Source organism: Phyllobates terribilis, unplaced genomic scaffold (assembly GCF_046119375.1).
Source record: "Phyllobates terribilis strain yellow unplaced genomic scaffold, ASM4611937v1 Scaffold_11__3_contigs__length_659146591, whole genome shotgun sequence".
NCBI classification, from domain to species: Eukaryota; Metazoa; Chordata; class Amphibia; order Anura; family Dendrobatidae; genus Phyllobates; species Phyllobates terribilis.
The window spans coordinates 581,630,150-581,648,329 of NW_027362771.1; the positions used below are offsets into that span (position 1 = coordinate 581,630,150).

General features: G+C 46.6%; 2 protein-coding genes across 3 annotated transcripts in view; both read left to right on the plus strand.

Annotated features, from left to right (window-relative positions):
* The first annotated feature begins 1,679 nt into the window (after positions 1–1,679).
* CALR (calreticulin) lies at positions 1,680–8,630 on the plus strand. Its single transcript, XM_073654240.1, has 9 exons — positions 1,680–1,853; positions 3,358–3,459; positions 3,648–3,851; positions 4,563–4,657; positions 4,748–4,957; positions 5,054–5,167; positions 5,305–5,448; positions 5,531–5,623; positions 7,496–8,630. The coding sequence occupies exons 1-9, from the start codon at positions 1,760–1,762 to the stop codon at positions 7,697–7,699; spliced, it is 1,260 nt and encodes a 419-aa protein (XP_073510341.1). The 5' UTR covers positions 1,680–1,759; the 3' UTR covers positions 7,700–8,630.
* Positions 8,631–12,320: 3,690 nt separating this feature from the next.
* Positions 12,321–18,180, plus strand: part of LOC141166984 (tetratricopeptide repeat protein 39A-like) — a 74,093-nt gene continuing 68,233 nt past the window's right edge. The window contains exon 1 of one of the 2 annotated variants that reach the window (XM_073654246.1): positions 12,321–12,470. In XM_073654246.1, coding sequence (XP_073510347.1) covers positions 12,418–12,470 — 53 coding nt within the window. In that variant the 5' untranslated portion in view covers positions 12,321–12,417. The remainder of the gene's footprint in view (positions 12,471–18,180) is intronic. The other variant, XM_073654242.1, reaches the window with a different exon arrangement.

Below are 18,180 nucleotides of genomic sequence, written 5' to 3' on the forward strand. Positions count from 1 at the left end.
GAAAAATAAATGATGGTCCAACTAAACGCAAACCTGATGGAATAGCATGCCACTGCAAGATGCTGTGGTAGCCATGCTGGTTCAGTATGCCTTCAATTTTGAATAAATCCCCAACAGTGTCACCAGCAAAGCACCCCCACACCATCACACCTCCTCCTCCATGCTTCACGGTGGGAACCAGCCATGTAGAGTCCATCCGTTCACCTTTTCTGCATCGCACAAAGACACGGTGGTTGCAACCAAAGATCTCAAATTTGGACTCATCAGACCAAAGCACAGATTTCCACTGGTCTAATGTCCATTCCTTGTGTTCTTTACCCCAAACAAGTCTCTTCTGCTTGTTGCCTGTCCTTAGCAGTGGTTTCCTAGCAGCTATTTTACCATGAAGGCCTGCTGCACAAAGTCTCCTCTTAACAGTTGTTGTAGAGATGTGTCTGCTGCTAGAACTCTGTGCGGCATTGACCTGGTCTCTAATCTGAGCTGCTGTTAACCTGCGATTTCTGAGGCTGGTGACTCGGATAAACTTATCCTCAGAAGCAGAGGTGACTCTTGGTCTTCCTTTCCTGGGACGGTCCTCATGTGAGCCAGTTTCTTTGTAGCGCTTGATGGTTTTTGCAACTGCACTTGGGGACACTTTCAAAGTTTTCCCAATTTTTCGCACTGACTGACCTTCATTTCTTAAAGTAATGATGGCCACTCGTTTTTCTTTACTTAGCTGCTTTTTTCTTGCCATAATACAAATTCTAACAGTCTATTCAGTAGGATTATCAGCTGTGTATCCACCAGACTTCTGCACAACACAACTGATGGTCCCAACCCCATTTATAAGGCAAGAAATCCCACTTATTAAACCTGACAGGGCACACCTGTGAAGTGAAAACCATTTCCGGTGACTACCTCTTGAAGCTCATCAAGAGAATGCCAAGAGTGTGCAAAGCAGTCATCAAAGCAAAAGGTGGCTACTTTGAAGACCCTAGAATATAAGACATATTTTCAGTTGTTTCACACTTTTTTGTACAGTATATAATTCCACATGTGTTAATTCATAGTTTTGATGCCTTCAGTGTGAATGTACAATTTTCATAGTCATGAAAATACAGAAAAATCTTTAAATGAGAAGGTGTGTCCAAACTTTTGGTTTGTACTGAATATATATCTATATATATCTATCTATCTATATATATATATCTGTCAGCTGCTGTCACTGGATTCCCCCTGATTTACATGAGGTGGCTCCTGACATCATTACACGCTGCTCAGATTTAAAGGGCATGTCCAGCTGAGCGCACACAGGCGGGAATCCCGGGGGTGGAAGCTCCTCTCATCCCTTCTCTATAACGATCACGCTTCTAATTACCGCTCCGGTAATTCTTGTCAGATAATTCCCGGGACTTCAGGCTCCGCCCACACGGCCGGAAGACATCACGTGGTCCGCTCCTCCCTGGCCCCGTACCATGTGACCCATCCGCAGCTTTCCTTCATGTGCACACACCCTCAAGCCAATCATCAGCGACTAGTAGGAGGCCCCTGCGTGGTGATTTCTTATTGGTCAATCACTGGGCCAATCAAAACAAGCCATCTGGGTGCTTTGAATGGCAGAAAACTGTGTCCAATAAAATGCGGACACCGGTACTGGTTCGGCCAATAGAAACGCATAGGTGGGGCGGGAGCGCTGACAGCATATAAGAGCAGCGTCCGGCCACCGTTGGCCGCTCAGTGTATCGCAGACGCCGCTGTTGACAGGTGTCAGGGCATCATCATGGCCCGCGTAGCTCTCCTAGTCCTCCCGCTGCTGGCGGCTCTGTCCGCTGCTGACCCCACCATCCACTTTACTGAAGACTTCGCTGATGGAGGTAAAGCTTTGCGTAGTCTTTATTGACGCTGAACTAGAACTCCCAGCGTGCTTAGCTATGGATCTGTATGGCAGGGAATTCTGGGATTTGTAGTTACTTTTTTACAATTAAAGCTCTTTTCCTGCTAAATGACAGGGTGCTGCCTGGTGCTGGGTCCCAGGAGGGCATTGTGGGTAATTAGCAGTGTGATTCCTGCTAATGTGTCATTACTGTACATCCTGTCTGCAGGGCTCTGCTGGAGGCTTAACCCTTCACTGTCAGTAAGGTGCATGGATTAATATTTGCATTGCACCAAAGCTGCAGTGCAGCCACCATTGCATCAATCATCCATTGTCTATGGCTGCTCTAGTCACCCCCAAAGCTGCAAACGCCTATATACTGCATATACCAGATCAGTCTGGGGCTCCTGCTACATACAAATGGCTGTTGTCACTTTCCTTGGTGACACCTGGGGGTGTAATGGGTACTACAGCCCTCATCTGCTGTCCCTGTCATACTCGCCATTACTGTTCCAGCATAGGACAGTGTCACCCTCCAGCCTGTAACGAAGAGCGCCCCTGGGAGGGCTGGCCACCATTGTCTGGGGTAGCTCCTGACTCATCCTCGCTCTCCTCCTTCCTGACTGCCATGCAGATGTATGGAGCAGTACTGAATCTTCTGGAAGCAGGAAGGGGAGGGATGGAGCCGTGTCTTCCCTCCTCCCTCCATAGTCATATTGAAAGTGGAAGCGATGCTGGCGTGTTGTGTGCACAGCCATGTCTGCCTACAACGGGTGATGTGATGGGCACAGGATGGTGAGGGGTCTGTGAGGTAATCAGGTGGTGAATGATGGTAGTCTGCTCCGCAGACTCGTACTGTAACCCCCATCATGCCATAACTAACCTCCAGGATGTGATCTGTTGGGTGGCCCTCTTATTACAACCCCTATCATGCCATAAACCTCCAGGATGTGATCTGTAAGGTGTCCCTCTATCTACATTCCCCAGTGTGCCAGAGTAACATTCTAAGGTGTTAGCTGTAGGATTTCCCTTATACTACAGCTCCCATCATGCCCAGACCTCCAGGATGTCATCTGTAGGGTTTCCCTTATACCACAAACCCCCATCATGACCAAAGTAACCTCCAGGATTTGATCATCATACTACAATCTCAAACATGCCCAGAGTAACAGTAACATGCAAGGTATTACTTCAACTCCCATGGTGCAGACTAACATCCAGAATATAATCTGTAGGGTGTCCCTCATATTAAAGCACCCCATCGTTCCCAGACTCCTTCAGGAAGTGATCTGTAGGGTATCCCTCATATTGCAGCACTCATCATGCCCAAACTTGCCTTCAGCATATGAGCTGTAGGGTGTACTTCATACTACAACCCCCAGCATGCCAGAGTATCGTCCAGGGTGGTACCTGTAGGGTAGTCATTGTTTGCAGCGTCTTGCTTGTCGTGGGTTATTACGAGGTGGGGACTTTTACGAGCTTGTCTAACGCCATGTATCTTTCAGATGGCTGGAAACAACGTTGGGTAGAGTCGAAGCACAAGTCAGACTACGGCCAGTTCAAGATTAGCGCCGGCAAGTTCTACGGTGACGCGGAACAGGACAAAGGTGAGTCGTGACGCTGCACAGGAGCAGCCTGTGGCTTTCCAGCTCTTAGACTACAACTCCTAGCATGCCTTGGCAGCTGGAGGCCCCCAGACTGCAGACCTGTTCCTTGTACCCCACCACCATATTGGACTTCTCCCCTCGGTTTTCTTCCAGGCTGATAACACTGGTGTTGCTTTATCTCTGTCCAGGCCTGCAGACCAGCCAGGATGCCCGCTTCTACGCCCAGTCTGCTCGATTCAACTCCTTCTCCAATAAGGGCAAAACGTTGGTCGTCCAGTTTACTGTCAAGCACGAGCAGAACATTGACTGTGGAGGGGGATACGTGAAGGTCTTCCCCAGCACACTGGACCAGGCGGACATGCATGGAGAGTCCGAGTACAACATAATGTTCGGTAGGTGGCACGCAGAGGGTGTGATGTACCAGGACCTGCCAGCAGGGGGCACTATTAATGATGTAGAGCAAAAAACGCCATCCAATCCTACACCTGATGACGGGACTGGAGCCGTGTAACCTCTTGGGTTCCCTACAGTCACTAGTTGGGGCATAAGAGTGAAGCCATGATTGTGGGGCAGTTTTTGGTTCCCCTCTAAGGACCTTCCTGTCCCTTGAATGCTTGTATTGGAGTTGAGTGTCCTTAGTTGGTGTCTTCCGGTGGCACGTGCAGAATTTCAGGGAGGCTTGAGATGGCATATCTGGACTTTGGCCATGCCTTAAATATGCCCAATGTGATTTTTCTGCCCAGAGGCTCCTCCTCCTTGACTCCTGCCAACTATATGCAGATATAACATGTGGCCTTTTTTCACTTTTTTTTCATGCTTTCCTATTGACTCGGCCAACAAATTGGTGCAGAGTTTGCACCATTTTTGTCCCAAACATTGAGACCATCACACAAGCTAATGGGGGAGATTTGATATAAGCTGCCTTTCAGGTGGCAAATGCCCTTCAGTTTCTTGCAGCCTAGCGCTTGTCTGGGGTTTCCTGAATCCCTTTTGGCATGCTTTGCCCCCTCATTAGTGGTAGGAAGTTGTTAAAAAGAAGAAAAATTGGCTCCTTTGGGTGTTTTTAATAATTCAGATTAATCTCTTAATTGTGCGTCTTCCAGGTCCTGATATTTGCGGTCCTCCCACTAAGAAGGTTCATGTAATCTTCAACTACAAAGGAAAGAACCTGCAGATCAACAAGGACATCCGCTGTAAGGTGAGGAGAGGGTGGGGATCATGGGAAATGTGCCACTGTCGGCAGTCTTCCCGACTAGTGCAGCTCTTCATCCTCTGGTTCACTCCACAGGACGACGTTCACACTCATCTGTACACGCTGATCGTCCGGCCTGATAACACCTATGAGGTGAAGATTGACAACAGCAAGGTAGAATCCGGTAGCTTGGAAGATGACTGGGACTTCCTTCCTCCCAAGAAGATCAAGGACCCTGAAGCTAAGAAGCCTGATGACTGGGATGAGCGGCCCAAGATTGATGACCCAGAGGACCGCAAACCAGAGGTGAGTGCTGGACTCCATGTTCAGTAACTTTATATGTTCTCCTCAAACGTGTCCTGCTACCAGTGGAGATCTCATGTCTCATCCCAACCCTTGTAGGACTGGGACAAGCCCGAGCACATCCCTGACCCAGATGCAGTGAAACCTGAAGATTGGGACGAGGAGATGGATGGAGAGTGGGAGCCCCCTGTGATCCAGAACCCTGATTACAAGGTGAGATGTCCTTGACCAGAACTAGTTTAACCCTTTGTTCCCACTGGCTTGACAGTTGTGGTCAACCATGTGGTTTGCTGTAGATGTAAGATCTAACATGAAAGCTGTTACTAATCGGAAGATCTTTGTCTCAACAGGGAGAGTGGAAACCCCGTCAGATCGACAACCCTGACTACAAAGGAAAGTGGGTCCACCCTGAGATCGACAACCCAGAGTACACCCCAGACCCCAACCTGTATGCCTACGATGACATTAGTGTGATCGGCTTTGATCTGTGGCAGGTAAGGATAGACTTAAATAAATAAACATGGCTGCCTTGCCCGCCCAGCATCAAACCTCCTGATGAATTATCTGCTTTCTCAGGTGAAATCTGGAACCATCTTTGACAATGTCTTGATCACTGATGATGAGAAACATGCAGAAGACTATGCCGCAAAGACCTGGGGCGTCAGAAAGGTAATATGGCTCTGCCGTGGCACATGGTTGTAAGATGGGGGATTCGGGTACACAAGTGCTTGATGTCTTGGGGTGTTTAGGGCTTCTATGTCTTGGGGTGGGCAAGTGGCCAGGTCCCCTCAAAGGACAAGAAATGAGAGAAATATGGTGACCTTTATGAGTAACCCTAAAATTAGTGGTTGGTCTCGGATAACTGATTATCTGGTAATTGTTTGCTCCCTAAAGGGGACATTTCTACAGTTTAGCATGTTTAATTGCTGCCACATGGCATAGCAGCTGCAGAGCTGAAAAGTTTTTATATATATGCTAATTTCCAATGTAACAAAGGAGGCAGTGGCAAAGATTCATCTCTAGGGGCCTTTGAACTTCCTGTAACATTGACAAATCAGAAGTAGACAGCGTCGTGCAGGGAAAAATGCTGTCCGTGCAGAACATCATTGCATGAATCTATCCCAGCTATTGGGGAACAATCCAGAGATGTATCTGATGTGCTGCAGCTCCAATCTCACAGCATTGACAGTGTTGGGATAGGTGGAGAGCAGAGCTGGACAGTGCTGTGGGATGAGAGCTGCAGTGTCTCATTCACTGCTCTAAGTCTTTGCCAGCTAATCAGGATTTATTCCTAATGCCTAGAATAGAAGCAGAGGTTTTTGTGATGACACAGCTCTTCCACCTCGTAATCGGATGCCAACATTGAGATTAGTGACCTGGGGAGGAAAGCGGAGTTTGACTGCTGTGATGAGGTGTCGTGTCTTGTACACATCTCTGGATCCGTGTGAGCCATAAGGGAATTGCTCTGCCTGAAATATATGCAGAGGTGTTTGCAATAAAACACAGCTGATGCTTTCCTAACCTCCCATACTTGTAATCACAGTAGGTGCCAGCAGTGTGACCTGGGGGGAGACCAGAGCTGTCATATGACATGTATAACCAGATCAGAGAGGGCTTATCCTCAGCTTCTCTGCAGGGCTAATTTTTTAATTTTTTTTAACTCTGGCATGACTACTCCTGTTTGGTCAACATGTAGGGGAGAAGTAAATTCCCCTACCCACCAAAAATCTGGTTATACTGGAAACTGGCCTATATACTTTATCTCTGCAATGTAGAGAAGATTTAAAAAAAAAAACTTATTTAGCATCTCGGCCATGAATTATGTGGTCAGTTTATCGTGCTCAAACTGGTGAAAGTGCCTCTTTAAGGGAGAATTTTGGGGCATTATGGAGGAACCTGCTTTAACTGGGGTAGAAAAGCTGCAATTTTTGTGCCTTTTATCCCTTTTTCCAGCGCTTGTAAAAAGTAGAAATTTGATTACCAGAGGGCCATGGCCGCCCCGAAACTGGTATAAATTACAGCATGTGTGGCTCATCTGGTGCATTTTGCTCCAGCGTACTTCACTGTATAAGAAATCCCCTATAGTACCCTAATATTAATCCAAATAACATGACCGCTTGACTGTTATAAGGCAGAAAGGGTGGCTGACCAAGCTATTGTCTGTATGAGGAGTATATCGCCATATGGCAGTATGTCGTGTGGGCAATGGCTGCTAGGTGGGTACTATAGTATTTGGATACTGTGTATGTTTGTATTGGGTTTTGTCCCTAGAAGTGATGCCTGTGGCTGTACTATACACTGGCATCTGTCACCCATAGGGTCCTATTGTAAAAATGTATGTAGTGTGTACTGATGTGCTGAGGGAGCCCAGGAGCCAATCCTCTATAAAACCACTCTGGATCAGCATGTCAGAGGGGTCAGCCATAGAAAACATGGGGTCTGTGGTGTGGATGGTCCACTTACTACAGGGATGGGGATCGGTGCTAAATTCAGGATCTTCCTATTTGCTGACTATTTTTTTTTCCCCTTCCCCCTCATCAGGATGCTGAGAAAAAGATGAAGGAACAGCAAGATGAGGAAGAACGCAAGAAGCAGGATGAGGAGGATAAGAAGAGGAAAGAGGAAGAGCCGCAGGAAGAGGAAGCAGATGATGACGATGAAGATGACGATGATGAGGAAGGAAAGGAGGAAGAGAAGGAAGAAGATGAAGAGGAGGAAGAAACTCCCCAGAAGGATGAGCTTTAAAGTCTAAGGCTCCATTCTGTCCTCCCTACCAGCGCTCCCCTTCCCTGGGCGTCAAGTCTTAGATAGGAGAGGGGAAATGGGATCGTTCTGTCTCTATGAGACTCTAAATTTATATATATTTTTTACAGTTTTTGTTTTAACCCTTTATTTGGAAGACGGTCTGTCAATCCTCTCCCCTTCCATCTCCTCTCTCCTGACCCTCCCGTCTATGCCGGTCTCTGTGGTGTCACCACTGCAGTACTTGGTGGTTCTGAGGACTTCTGGTCCATAGGAACTGCACTCTTTACCCCTTCATACCTTTTTTTATTTTAACCGTCTGAGGGCTTGTGAGGCGCACAGACAAGTCCGGGCACCTGGCGTGCGCTGCCAAATTCCATACACCCTTCCAAGATCTGGGTCATCCATTGCAGTATCGGACTATTCAGTGTTCTGCCCTATATGCTGAATGCATTTGTCGGACTGACCCGGAGCCCGCCGCCTTCAGGAGGCCATTCTGTGCTGTGATGTCCGTCTAATCCAACGATGCACTAGTACCCAGCGAGGGCTGGTATTACAGCCCCAGAATGGCCCTGCCCATTAAGTGACGGGTCAGTTCCAGCGCTCCTGACTTTTTAGGTAGATGAGCCTTTCCTCTGTCGGCACGGCTCGACATTCGGTCCACCAGTTCCCGTCGTAGACTTTATTTTTCCGATCTAGACTTGCCATCTCCTGACATCTGACCACAAGTGTTTAAATTGACTTTGCCAACACATGCCCCTCGGTGTCCTGTGATGTGGTGAATGGGCCTCGGCCCCTCTGAGAATCCCCCCTGTTTCAAGCTGTACGCTTCTTATTTATATTGATGCAGGGCTCTTCGCCAGAATGTATGAATGATGGGTTATGTTTTGGGATGTACAGATGTCAAATTTCTAATTAAATACGTTGTGTCCAACCAGTGTCGGAATTATTAGTTTCTGATTTTTGTTAATGTAAGGTCAAATTAAAAAAAAAAAGCATCGAAGCTGGGAAGTACAGCAAGGTCGCTGCACGCCGCAGCAGCTCTTATTCCACTATCACAGCAGCTGTAAAGTGATGCTGAAATCTGCCAGCACTGTGCCCTCTGGTGGCATTTGAAAGTTATCCCTTAGCCTGAGAATGGGGCTTCAATAGAGGTGCAAAAACTTGACATCTGCACCATTCACTTCATATGGGACTGCTGGAGGAAGCAGAGTACGGTGTGCCACTGGTTCCTGCAATCCTAAAAGGAATGGTGTGGTTGTGGATGAGCACCTCCAACCTTTAACAATCAGGTTATTCAATGTTCTGTTGATTTTAAAGGGGTATTAATACTCCCTTTAACTTCTGTCCTTTCTCTAGATGCTCAGGTATGGACAGAAGTATCAAGAGCAACTAAACTTTTTGGTTAATTTGGATATAGGTGATTTAATTCAGAGTTGATCAGTAGGTGTGGATCCAGAGTCCCCCCGTCCCCCTTACCATTAGCGCAAGTAACCTTTAATGTGTCGGGTAATAACTTATAGGCTTTCTACTGACTCTGTACTCCAGTCTACAGTCTCAAGACCCAGACCCCAAATTATTAGGTGCCAAATAAAATTAACAGACCATATGTATTAAAGATCTTCATTGCCATTACTGGAGGGACCAGACATATCAATGCTCTCTAACACTGTATACCCAATATCAGACTATCAGAGGTCTGACTGCTGGAACATTCCCAGTCTTGGTCCAACTGAAAGACCAGTTCCCAGAAAACAATGTTTCCTCCTCAATGTAGAGGCAGAGCCATAGTGCTGAGGCTGCCAGTCTATTCAAGTATTGTGAAGTGCAGCTGCCAGGGTGTAAATAAATTAGGGAGGGTTTAAAGAATGTAAGTTTACATTTTTCCCAGTGAATATAGTGGATGACAGTGGCTCATGCATCTGATCAGAAGACACTCTTCTATGCTTTTTGAGCTCCAAAGAAGATTGGTTTTAAAAGTGCGAGTATACATCCTGCCACCAAGATGCTCAACCTTGGGTGAAAGTGTTGGCTCTGCTAGATAGGCTCAAAATCCTCAGTCATCTCAACTGAGCACTAAAAGCAGTGTGAGAATAACCCAAAAATGATGAAAATATTCATAATACACAAATAAGCAGGGACTGACAACTTAAACGTGTAGAAGGAAAAAAGCGTAAGACACAACCAACTGAGAAAACGAGAACAGCGTGGAAACCATGTCCCTTAATGTAGTGAATGAGGGACTTTACAGTAATGTTCTCCTTAACTGCACTAGAGCAGACACAGGGTGATGGGACTTTCTAGCAAAGTCCTATTGGGTGGAAAAATGGCTAACCATGCAGCCCCCGTATACCAAACAACCAGTGTATAAAAAAATCTTAACATTTTGATGAGGTTGTGGACAGTGGCTCAGGTGCTAGCCTGGAAGAACAGCCTTGATTGTCTACACAGGAGTCCCTGACTGCCCTGTGGCTACCCAAAAGAGATTTGTCCTTAACCTAGTAGAATAGGCAGCCTGATCCATTTGGAGATGTTTATTGTGGGCAGACACACACCTTTGCATGGTCCATTAGTGATCACAAAAAAGCATAAATCCTGAAAGGTTTTTGTAACCAAAAGGTGGGCCCTAATGACTAACGAGATCTAGATAGATGGACTGGAGGTGGGCATAAGTATGGGAATACAATGTCCTTGTTGATGTGGAGAGATCAACCATCCTTGTTAGAAAGGATAGCACTGAACAGAAATTTTTGATGGAGACCAAGGAAAGAAGATGTGAAGGAAAGTGCATTAAGAAGCCTAAACACTTAGGATATGGCCACTAAACAGGTCACCTTCCATGAGAGGCTCTTTGAGGAGCTGCTAAGGAGAAGATCACAGTGAGACTCTTGGAGCACAGACAGAACAAGGTTGAGGTGTCAAGATGCCATCAGATGCTTGTAAGGACAATGAGCCATCCTCTGCAGGAAGGTCTTATCCTGCCTGTGAAAAGTCTGTGTATACTGAAAAACAGTGGCAAGAGTAGAAGATCCGGTCCCTTTAGTGATGCAAGGCTAAGGTCTGTATCCAGAACAGACTGAAGAAATAAACCTAGGAATGGAGGAAACCGTGGGGTGGAAGTCCATCTGTACACATCATCGAAGGAAGGATCTCCAAGTACAGTGTAAACCGTGGGAGACTGTGGTTTACGAGCCTTCAGTATGGTCTGGACAACCAAGTCAGACAGGGAGGTACATTACTGTGGAGTGCATGTGACTCGCCCCCAGAGCCGTGGGGTACTCAGTGCCGTGCCTATAGATGCTGGGGAAAGGATATGTCACAGTGGCGGTGGCCCAGGGCGGTCAACAAAAAGGGGGATTGAATATATTTATATGGGATTTGTAGTTCTTAGGAAGTGTTTGTGACGCCACCTGTGGTTTCTGGTAATAGGTACCAGCGCTGCTTCAGACCTCTGGGGCGGTTGATAGGGCAGCTGGGTTGGAACGGCTCCCCACAGGTGGAGCGGGCCCCAGGGCAGTGTAGTAGAGATGGTGGTGGTGCCCTTCCAGCCGGCCTGGAGCAGTGTAGTGTTGGATCCAGGTGTTGGGGTTCCGGGCAGCACTCCCTCCTTACCTGAGAGAAGGAGACACCACACCTCTGGGTGAGGTGCAGTACCTTTGTGGTGACTGAACCCTCAGGGGCGCCACACTCCCCCCTGGCAAAACACAGCACGTCCGCAGGCTGGAACTGAGCAAAAACACGGTATTTTAGACATACAAAATTTTTAGATGCATCAATTAGAAGATTATAAAACATGATGTGACCTCCCCGCGGAGAAGAAAAAAGTCAGAGACCTCCACCCCACCTACCTAAGAAGCAAAAAAACTAGAGAAATCCTGTGAGAAGTGATGTCTACATCCTGTGACGACTAGGCTAAATCTGAACTCCCTGGTGTTTGAGGAAAGGGTACAGCCCACCAAGAGCCAACACTTTTTCCCCAGTTTCGAGCCTCCTCGCGGCAGGGACTATACCCACGGTGTCCCCCAATACATTAACAAAATACAACTGCACTGCACACGATCGGCCACAAAGGTAAGAATGGCGACTGAGGTCAGGGGTCATTTTAGACCCAAAGATTATTACAGACCTCAGATAAGAGGGAAAAAAATATTCAGTCCCCAAGTAATTGACTTACAGCTCCTCCTCTGTAGGGGCGCCATTACATTAGGTCCTCCGCCTCAGAGTTCACCCTCAAGCCAATTTTATCCATTCTATAACCTATTTAAAAACAATGAAATAAATGTATAATTTCAGGGTGTGTGGGGGATGTCCATGCCAAATGCCGTGAAGGAGATTATTCCCTATTTATTGACATGAGACTGGGAGAAGGGGAAAATATGATCCCCAGCAGCCTGATGAAGAGCGGGCAATGGCGGGTATAAACCTCAGAAACCCTCAATGCCCGTGTCCACCAGTATTCATGATTTGGATCATGTAGTGAGTGGAGTGGTCATCAAATAGGAGGTAGATTGCTGCCACCTGGTGGTCACATGCAGTACTTCATCTGCCATCTTTAGACAACATATCACATGCTCTCTGAGCCAGATCCAGAGGCTGCTGGCCTCTGATAGGCCGGCATCTGACACTGGTATTGCTGTGCAGAGAGCCGGTCTCTGCGCGGCACTACACTGAACTGAAGCGCAGCTGCCTGCAGTTCCTGGACCGGGCCGCGATCCGGGTCTATGGTGCCTGCGGGATACAGGTGCAGAAAGGACACCGAGGGAACAGAGGACAGGTGAGAAGAATCTTTTTTTTATACCTCTTGTATGTGTAGAACGGCACAAGGGACAGTCCTCCAAGATGGGGACCAGACTGGGGACAGTCCTCCAAGATGGGGACCAGGCTGGGAACAGTCCTCCAAGATGGGGACCAGGCTGGGAACAGTCCTCCAAGATGGGGACCAGGCTGGGGACAGTCCTCCAAGATGGGGACCAGGCTGGGGATAGTCCTCCAAGATGGGGACCAGGCTGGGGATAGTCCTCCAAGATGGGGACCAGGCTGGGGCTAGTCCTCCAAGATGGGGACCAGGCTGGGGACAGTCCTAAAAGATGGGGACCGGTATGTGACATTACGACAAGATGGGGACAAAGATGGGGGACATTACAAGACATAGACCAGGGTGGGGCAGATTACTACAAGATTTTGGCAGAAAAACTTCAAAATAAAGCATGAAAAAATATTTTGCCACTAAAAATTCTGCTTTATATCTAAACTAAAGTAAACAAAAAAAGTGCACATTTTATTATCGCCACATTCATAACGACTCAAGCTATAAAAAATAAAACAGCAAAAATGTTCAAAAGATGTATAGAAAAAAAATGGTATCACTAAAAATGTCACTTTGTCCTGCAAAGAATGCGGCCCCCCAAATTAATTTTTTTTCCGTGTGCGGCCCATGTACCCATCTGAGTTTGAGACCCCTGGTCTAAAAGGACCTGCCATTACGTCATTTAGTCATGTGACGGGTCACATGACTAAATGATGTCATGGCAGGTCCTTTTACACAACCGCGAGACACCGGGAAGGCCGGACACATCGGATAAGGAGACCGGGGACCATCGGAAGGTGAGTATAATTTTTTTGTTTTATTTTTTACCATTCTTATTCTTTTCTTTAACTAACTTGGTCACACTATATAAAATCCATGCCGGTTGCATGGATTTATATTGTGTGACCAAGTTGTCAAGCACTTTCCAAGTGATGCTAAAATCGCTTGGAAAGCGCTTGACAACCCGCATGAGGAAATGCATGTGAAGAACGCTTCACATCCGCATGTCCCTGGCAGGAAAAGGCATGTACAATCCGCATGTACAATCCGCATGCACAATCCGCATGCACAATCCGCATGCACAATCCGCATGCACAATCCGCATGTGCAATCCGCATGCACAATCCGCATGCACAATCCGCATGCACAATCCGCATGCACAATCCGCATGCACAATCCGCATGCACAATCCGCATGTACAATCCACATGTACAATACGCATGTACAATCCGCATGTGTTTTTTCTGCCAGGGAGATGAAGAAACGCTCAGGAAAAATCTGCATCGTGGGCACATAGCCTTAGCCTAAGAACTGATACATGAAATGGACCTGATAGTGATCAGAAGGGTAACGTGAAGCTCTTGGGCTCAAACCTAAAGCTCTTGAGTGATACAAACCAAGGGCATTGGAGGCTCAGACTGACTGCTACCTCTGTACACTAAGGTGTGACTGCTACCTCTGTACTCCGGGGTGTGACTGCTACCTCTGTACTCCGGGGTGTGACTGCTACCTCTGTACTCTGGGGTGTGACTGCTACCTCTGTACACTAAGGTGTGACTGCTACCTCTGTACTCTGGGGTGTGACCGCTACCTCTGTACTCCGGTATGTGACTGCTACCTCTGCACCCTTGGGTGTGACTGCTACCTCTGTACTCTGGGGTGTGACTGCTACCTCTGTACTCCGGGGTGTGACTGCTACCTCTGTACTCTGGGGTGTGACTGCTACCTCTGTACTCCGGGGTGTGACTGCTACCTCTGTACTCATGGGTGTGACTGCTACCTCTGTACTCTGGGGTGTGACTGCTATCTCTGCCCTCTGAGATGTGAGTGCTACTGTTAGAACCTTGCTCTTAGGTTTTTTCCTTTGCTGGTCACATGACCTTGTTGGCCTATTTAATCCTGCTCCGCCCTTCTGGCTTTGCTGGACTTCATTGTATATCTACTTTCTAGCTAGCCTGTGCTCTGTATCTAACTCTGTTAGTTTGCTTGGTCTACGGACCTCTATGTTCTATATATTTTGTTTGTTCGTCTGTCTGCTACTATTTCTGTTAGGAGGTGTCCCATTTTCCTCCCAGTCCTTAGTACTTGTAGGGATTCCTTCCCCACATCTATAGGTCTCCGTACAGACTAGCTTAGGACTTTAGCAGGTCTGATCGCAGGATCAGGTCCCCTGTTACATCGTAGGGATTCAGCTGAGTTCTATCGTAGGGACAGATCTCCTCTCTTTCCTTAGCTCTGGTAGCAGAACATAACAGTAAGTCCAGCCTGCAAATTCTCTAAGGAAAGATTTTTCTGTTCCATCATGGTGTCGGTTCAGGATTTGGCTCATCGCCTGCAGGGACTCTCTCTGGAGGTGGCCGAGCTCCGTCAGCACGTGAGTAACTGTCCTGGAGCACATTTCTTGGAGCCTAAGGTATGTTTGCCGGATTTATTTTTTGGTGAACACCGAGAATTTTTTTCATTTAAAAATGCTTGCTTATTGTATTTTCGTTTGAGACCCAAGTCCTCTGGGGATGAATCCCAGCGCATAGGGTTCATAATGTCACTTTTGCGCAAAGAGCCTCAGGAGTGGGCCTTTTCTTTGCAACCTAGTGATACATGCTTCAGATCAGTGGATAGTTTTTTTTCTGCTTTGGGACTATTATATGATGATCCTGACTGTGTCGCATCAGCTGAGACTGAGTTGAGACGTTTGAAACAGGGATCAGGTAATGTGGAAAAATATTGTACTCATTTCCGTCGTTGGTCTACTCAAACAGGGTGGAACGATTCTGCTCTGAAAAGTCTATTTCTTGCTGGGCTCAATGAAAGGGTTAAAGACCTGCTAATTGCTTATCCTACACCTGAAGATTTGCAACAGGCTATGCAATTAGCTATACGGGTGGATAGGAGACTGCGTGCAAGGGTTAATGAGAGCAAATCCTCTGCTATGTCAGTTTCTGGTCATGAGAATGTGTGTACTAACAGTGGTGAACCGATGGAGATTGGATCGGTGGCACCTCGCTCTCAAGAAAAAGACCGTCGATTTTCTGAAGGCTTGTGTTTCTATTGCGGAAAATCTGGTCATTTGATTAAAGGCTGTGAGCTTCGTATGAAGAAAGAAAAAAAAATGGTCAGTCATGCCCGTATTGCCTGTTTAAATTCCAAGGGTATATTTTTAGCTGCTTCCACGATTGCTCAGGAAAAATTAATGGAATTTCGGGTGTTTGTTGATTGTGGGTCTACTCTGAATGTTATTGATGGGGGATTCTTGGAAAGACTCAATTTAAAACCCGAACCTTTATCATCCCCATTGCTGTGGTTTCTGTGGATGGTTCCCCTTTGAAGAATATTACTCTCAAGGTCTGTGAATTTCCTCTCACTATTAATGGTGTTCACCATGAGAAATTGGATTTGGTAGTTTTGAATAAATTGCCTTCTCCAGTAATATTGGGATTGCCCTGGTTAAAATTTCACAATCCTGTACTGGATTGGTCTACCAGTGAAATTAAATCCTGGAGCCATAAATGTTATGACAAGTGTTGTAACGGGCGTATTGCAGCTTTGGATAGGGGAGAATTGCCTGTTCCTATTCAGGATTTTTGGAGAGTTTTTTCTGAGAAAGAATCGCAGGTTTTGCCTCCCCATAGAGACTATGATTGTTCTATTGAATTTGTCCCTGGAGCGACTCTTCCTAAAAGTCGTTTATTTAACCTTACTATTCCTGAGAGAAAGGCTTTGGAGGAATACATACAGACAAGTTTGGCCGCCGGTCACATTAGGCCCTCTAAGTCTCCTGTGGCGGTTGGATTTTTTTTTGTAAGAAAAAAGGACGGCGGTTTACGTCCTTGTCTGGATTTTCGTGAGATTAACAAAATTACTGTACGCAATCCTTACCCACTGCCATTGATTCCTGATCTGTTTAACCAGTTAATGGGGGCCAAGTGGTTCTCTAAAATTGACCTTAAGGGGGCATACAATCTGTTGCGCATGAAGGAGGGTGACGAATGGAAGACTGCTTTTAACACTCCTGTGGGTCATTTTGAGAATCTGGTTATGCCTTTTGGTCTTACTAATGCTCCTGCATTTTTTCAGAATCTGATTAATGATATCCTTAGACCTTTGATCGGCAAAAATGTGGTTGTGTATTTGGATGACATTTTGATTTATTCGCCGGATCTGGAGTCTCATTGGCGGAGCGTACGTGAGGTATTACAGTTATTAATGGACAATTCGCTTTTTGCTAAGCTGGAGAAATGTGAGTTCGCTGTACAGAGAATTAGTTTTTTGGGTTACATTATCTCCAGCGAAGGTTTTGAGATGGACCCGGTTAAAGTTCAAGCTGTACAGGAATGGCCTAGGCCTATTGGTTTGAAATCGATACAGAGGTTTTTAGGTTTCGCCAATTATTACAGAAAATTCATAAAAATTTTTTCTATTATTGTCAAACCACTGACCGATCTCACCAGGAAAGGTGCTGATGCGGTTCAGTGGTCTTCTGAGGCCATTGAAGCTTTTGTGTATCTCAAGGAGAGGTTCACCTCTGCTCCCATCCTTATGCAGCCTGATGTGACTAAGCCGTTTTTGGTTGAGGTTGATGCTTCCTCTGTGAGGGTTGGCGCAGTATTGTCTCAGGATAACGGGGATGGATTACATCCCTGTGCCTTTTTTTCAAAAAAATTTTCGGAGACTGAACTGAATTACGATATTGGTAATTGGGAATTATTGGCTATTAAACTCGCATTTGAACACTGGCGCCACTTCTTGGAAGGTGCGGAATTTCCCGTTCAGGTTCTTACGGATCATAAAAATCTGATATATCTTGATGCTGCCAAGCGCCTGAATGCCCGTCAGGCTAGGTGGGCACTGTTTTTCTCGCGGTTTAATTTCTCCGTTACTTACATCCCTGGTACTAAGAATGTTAAGGCGGATGCCTTGTCTCGCAGTTTTTCTCCCATAGTCGGTGCTGAGAAAGAGAACATTTTACAAGAAGGTGTTGTGATAGCTGCTTTGGACTCCGTTTTGGAAGATGAGATTCTTAAAGCTCAGGAGAATGCCCCATCTAACACTCCTCATGGGAGGTTGTTTGTGCCTGGGACCTTTAGGAGAGATTTGTTTGTTGAGTGTCACGAATCTCGGTTGGCAGGTCATCCCGGAATCTCTGAGACCAAGAGACTGGTGGGTCGCAGTTTTTGGTGGCCTGGATGGCAGAAGGAAGTCATTAAGTGGGTGCGTCAATGTACTATATGTGCTAGATCTAAGTCCTCACATACTCCTGCTGCGGGGTTGCTTTGTCCTTTGGAGGTTCCCAGTGCTCCTTGGACACATTTGGCTATGGACTTTATAACTGACCTTCCCCCCTCTGAGGGTTTTACTGTCATCTGGGTGGTCGTGGACCGTTTTAGCAAGATGTGTCACTTGGTTCCCGTCATCAAACTGCCCTGCGCTAAAACTCTCGCTAAGGCCTTTGTCAAGGAAATTGTCAGACTTCATGGCGTTCCTACTGACATTGTTTCTGATAGGGGTCCTCAGTTCGTGGCTCGTTTTTGGCGTGCCTTTTGTGACAGGTTGGGAGTTCATTTGTCGTTTTCATCCGGATATCATCCTGAATCTAATGGCCAGACAGAAAGGAAAAACCAGGATGTTGAGCAGTTCTTGCGTTGTTTTGTGGCAGACAATCAAGAGGGGTGGTCTGAGT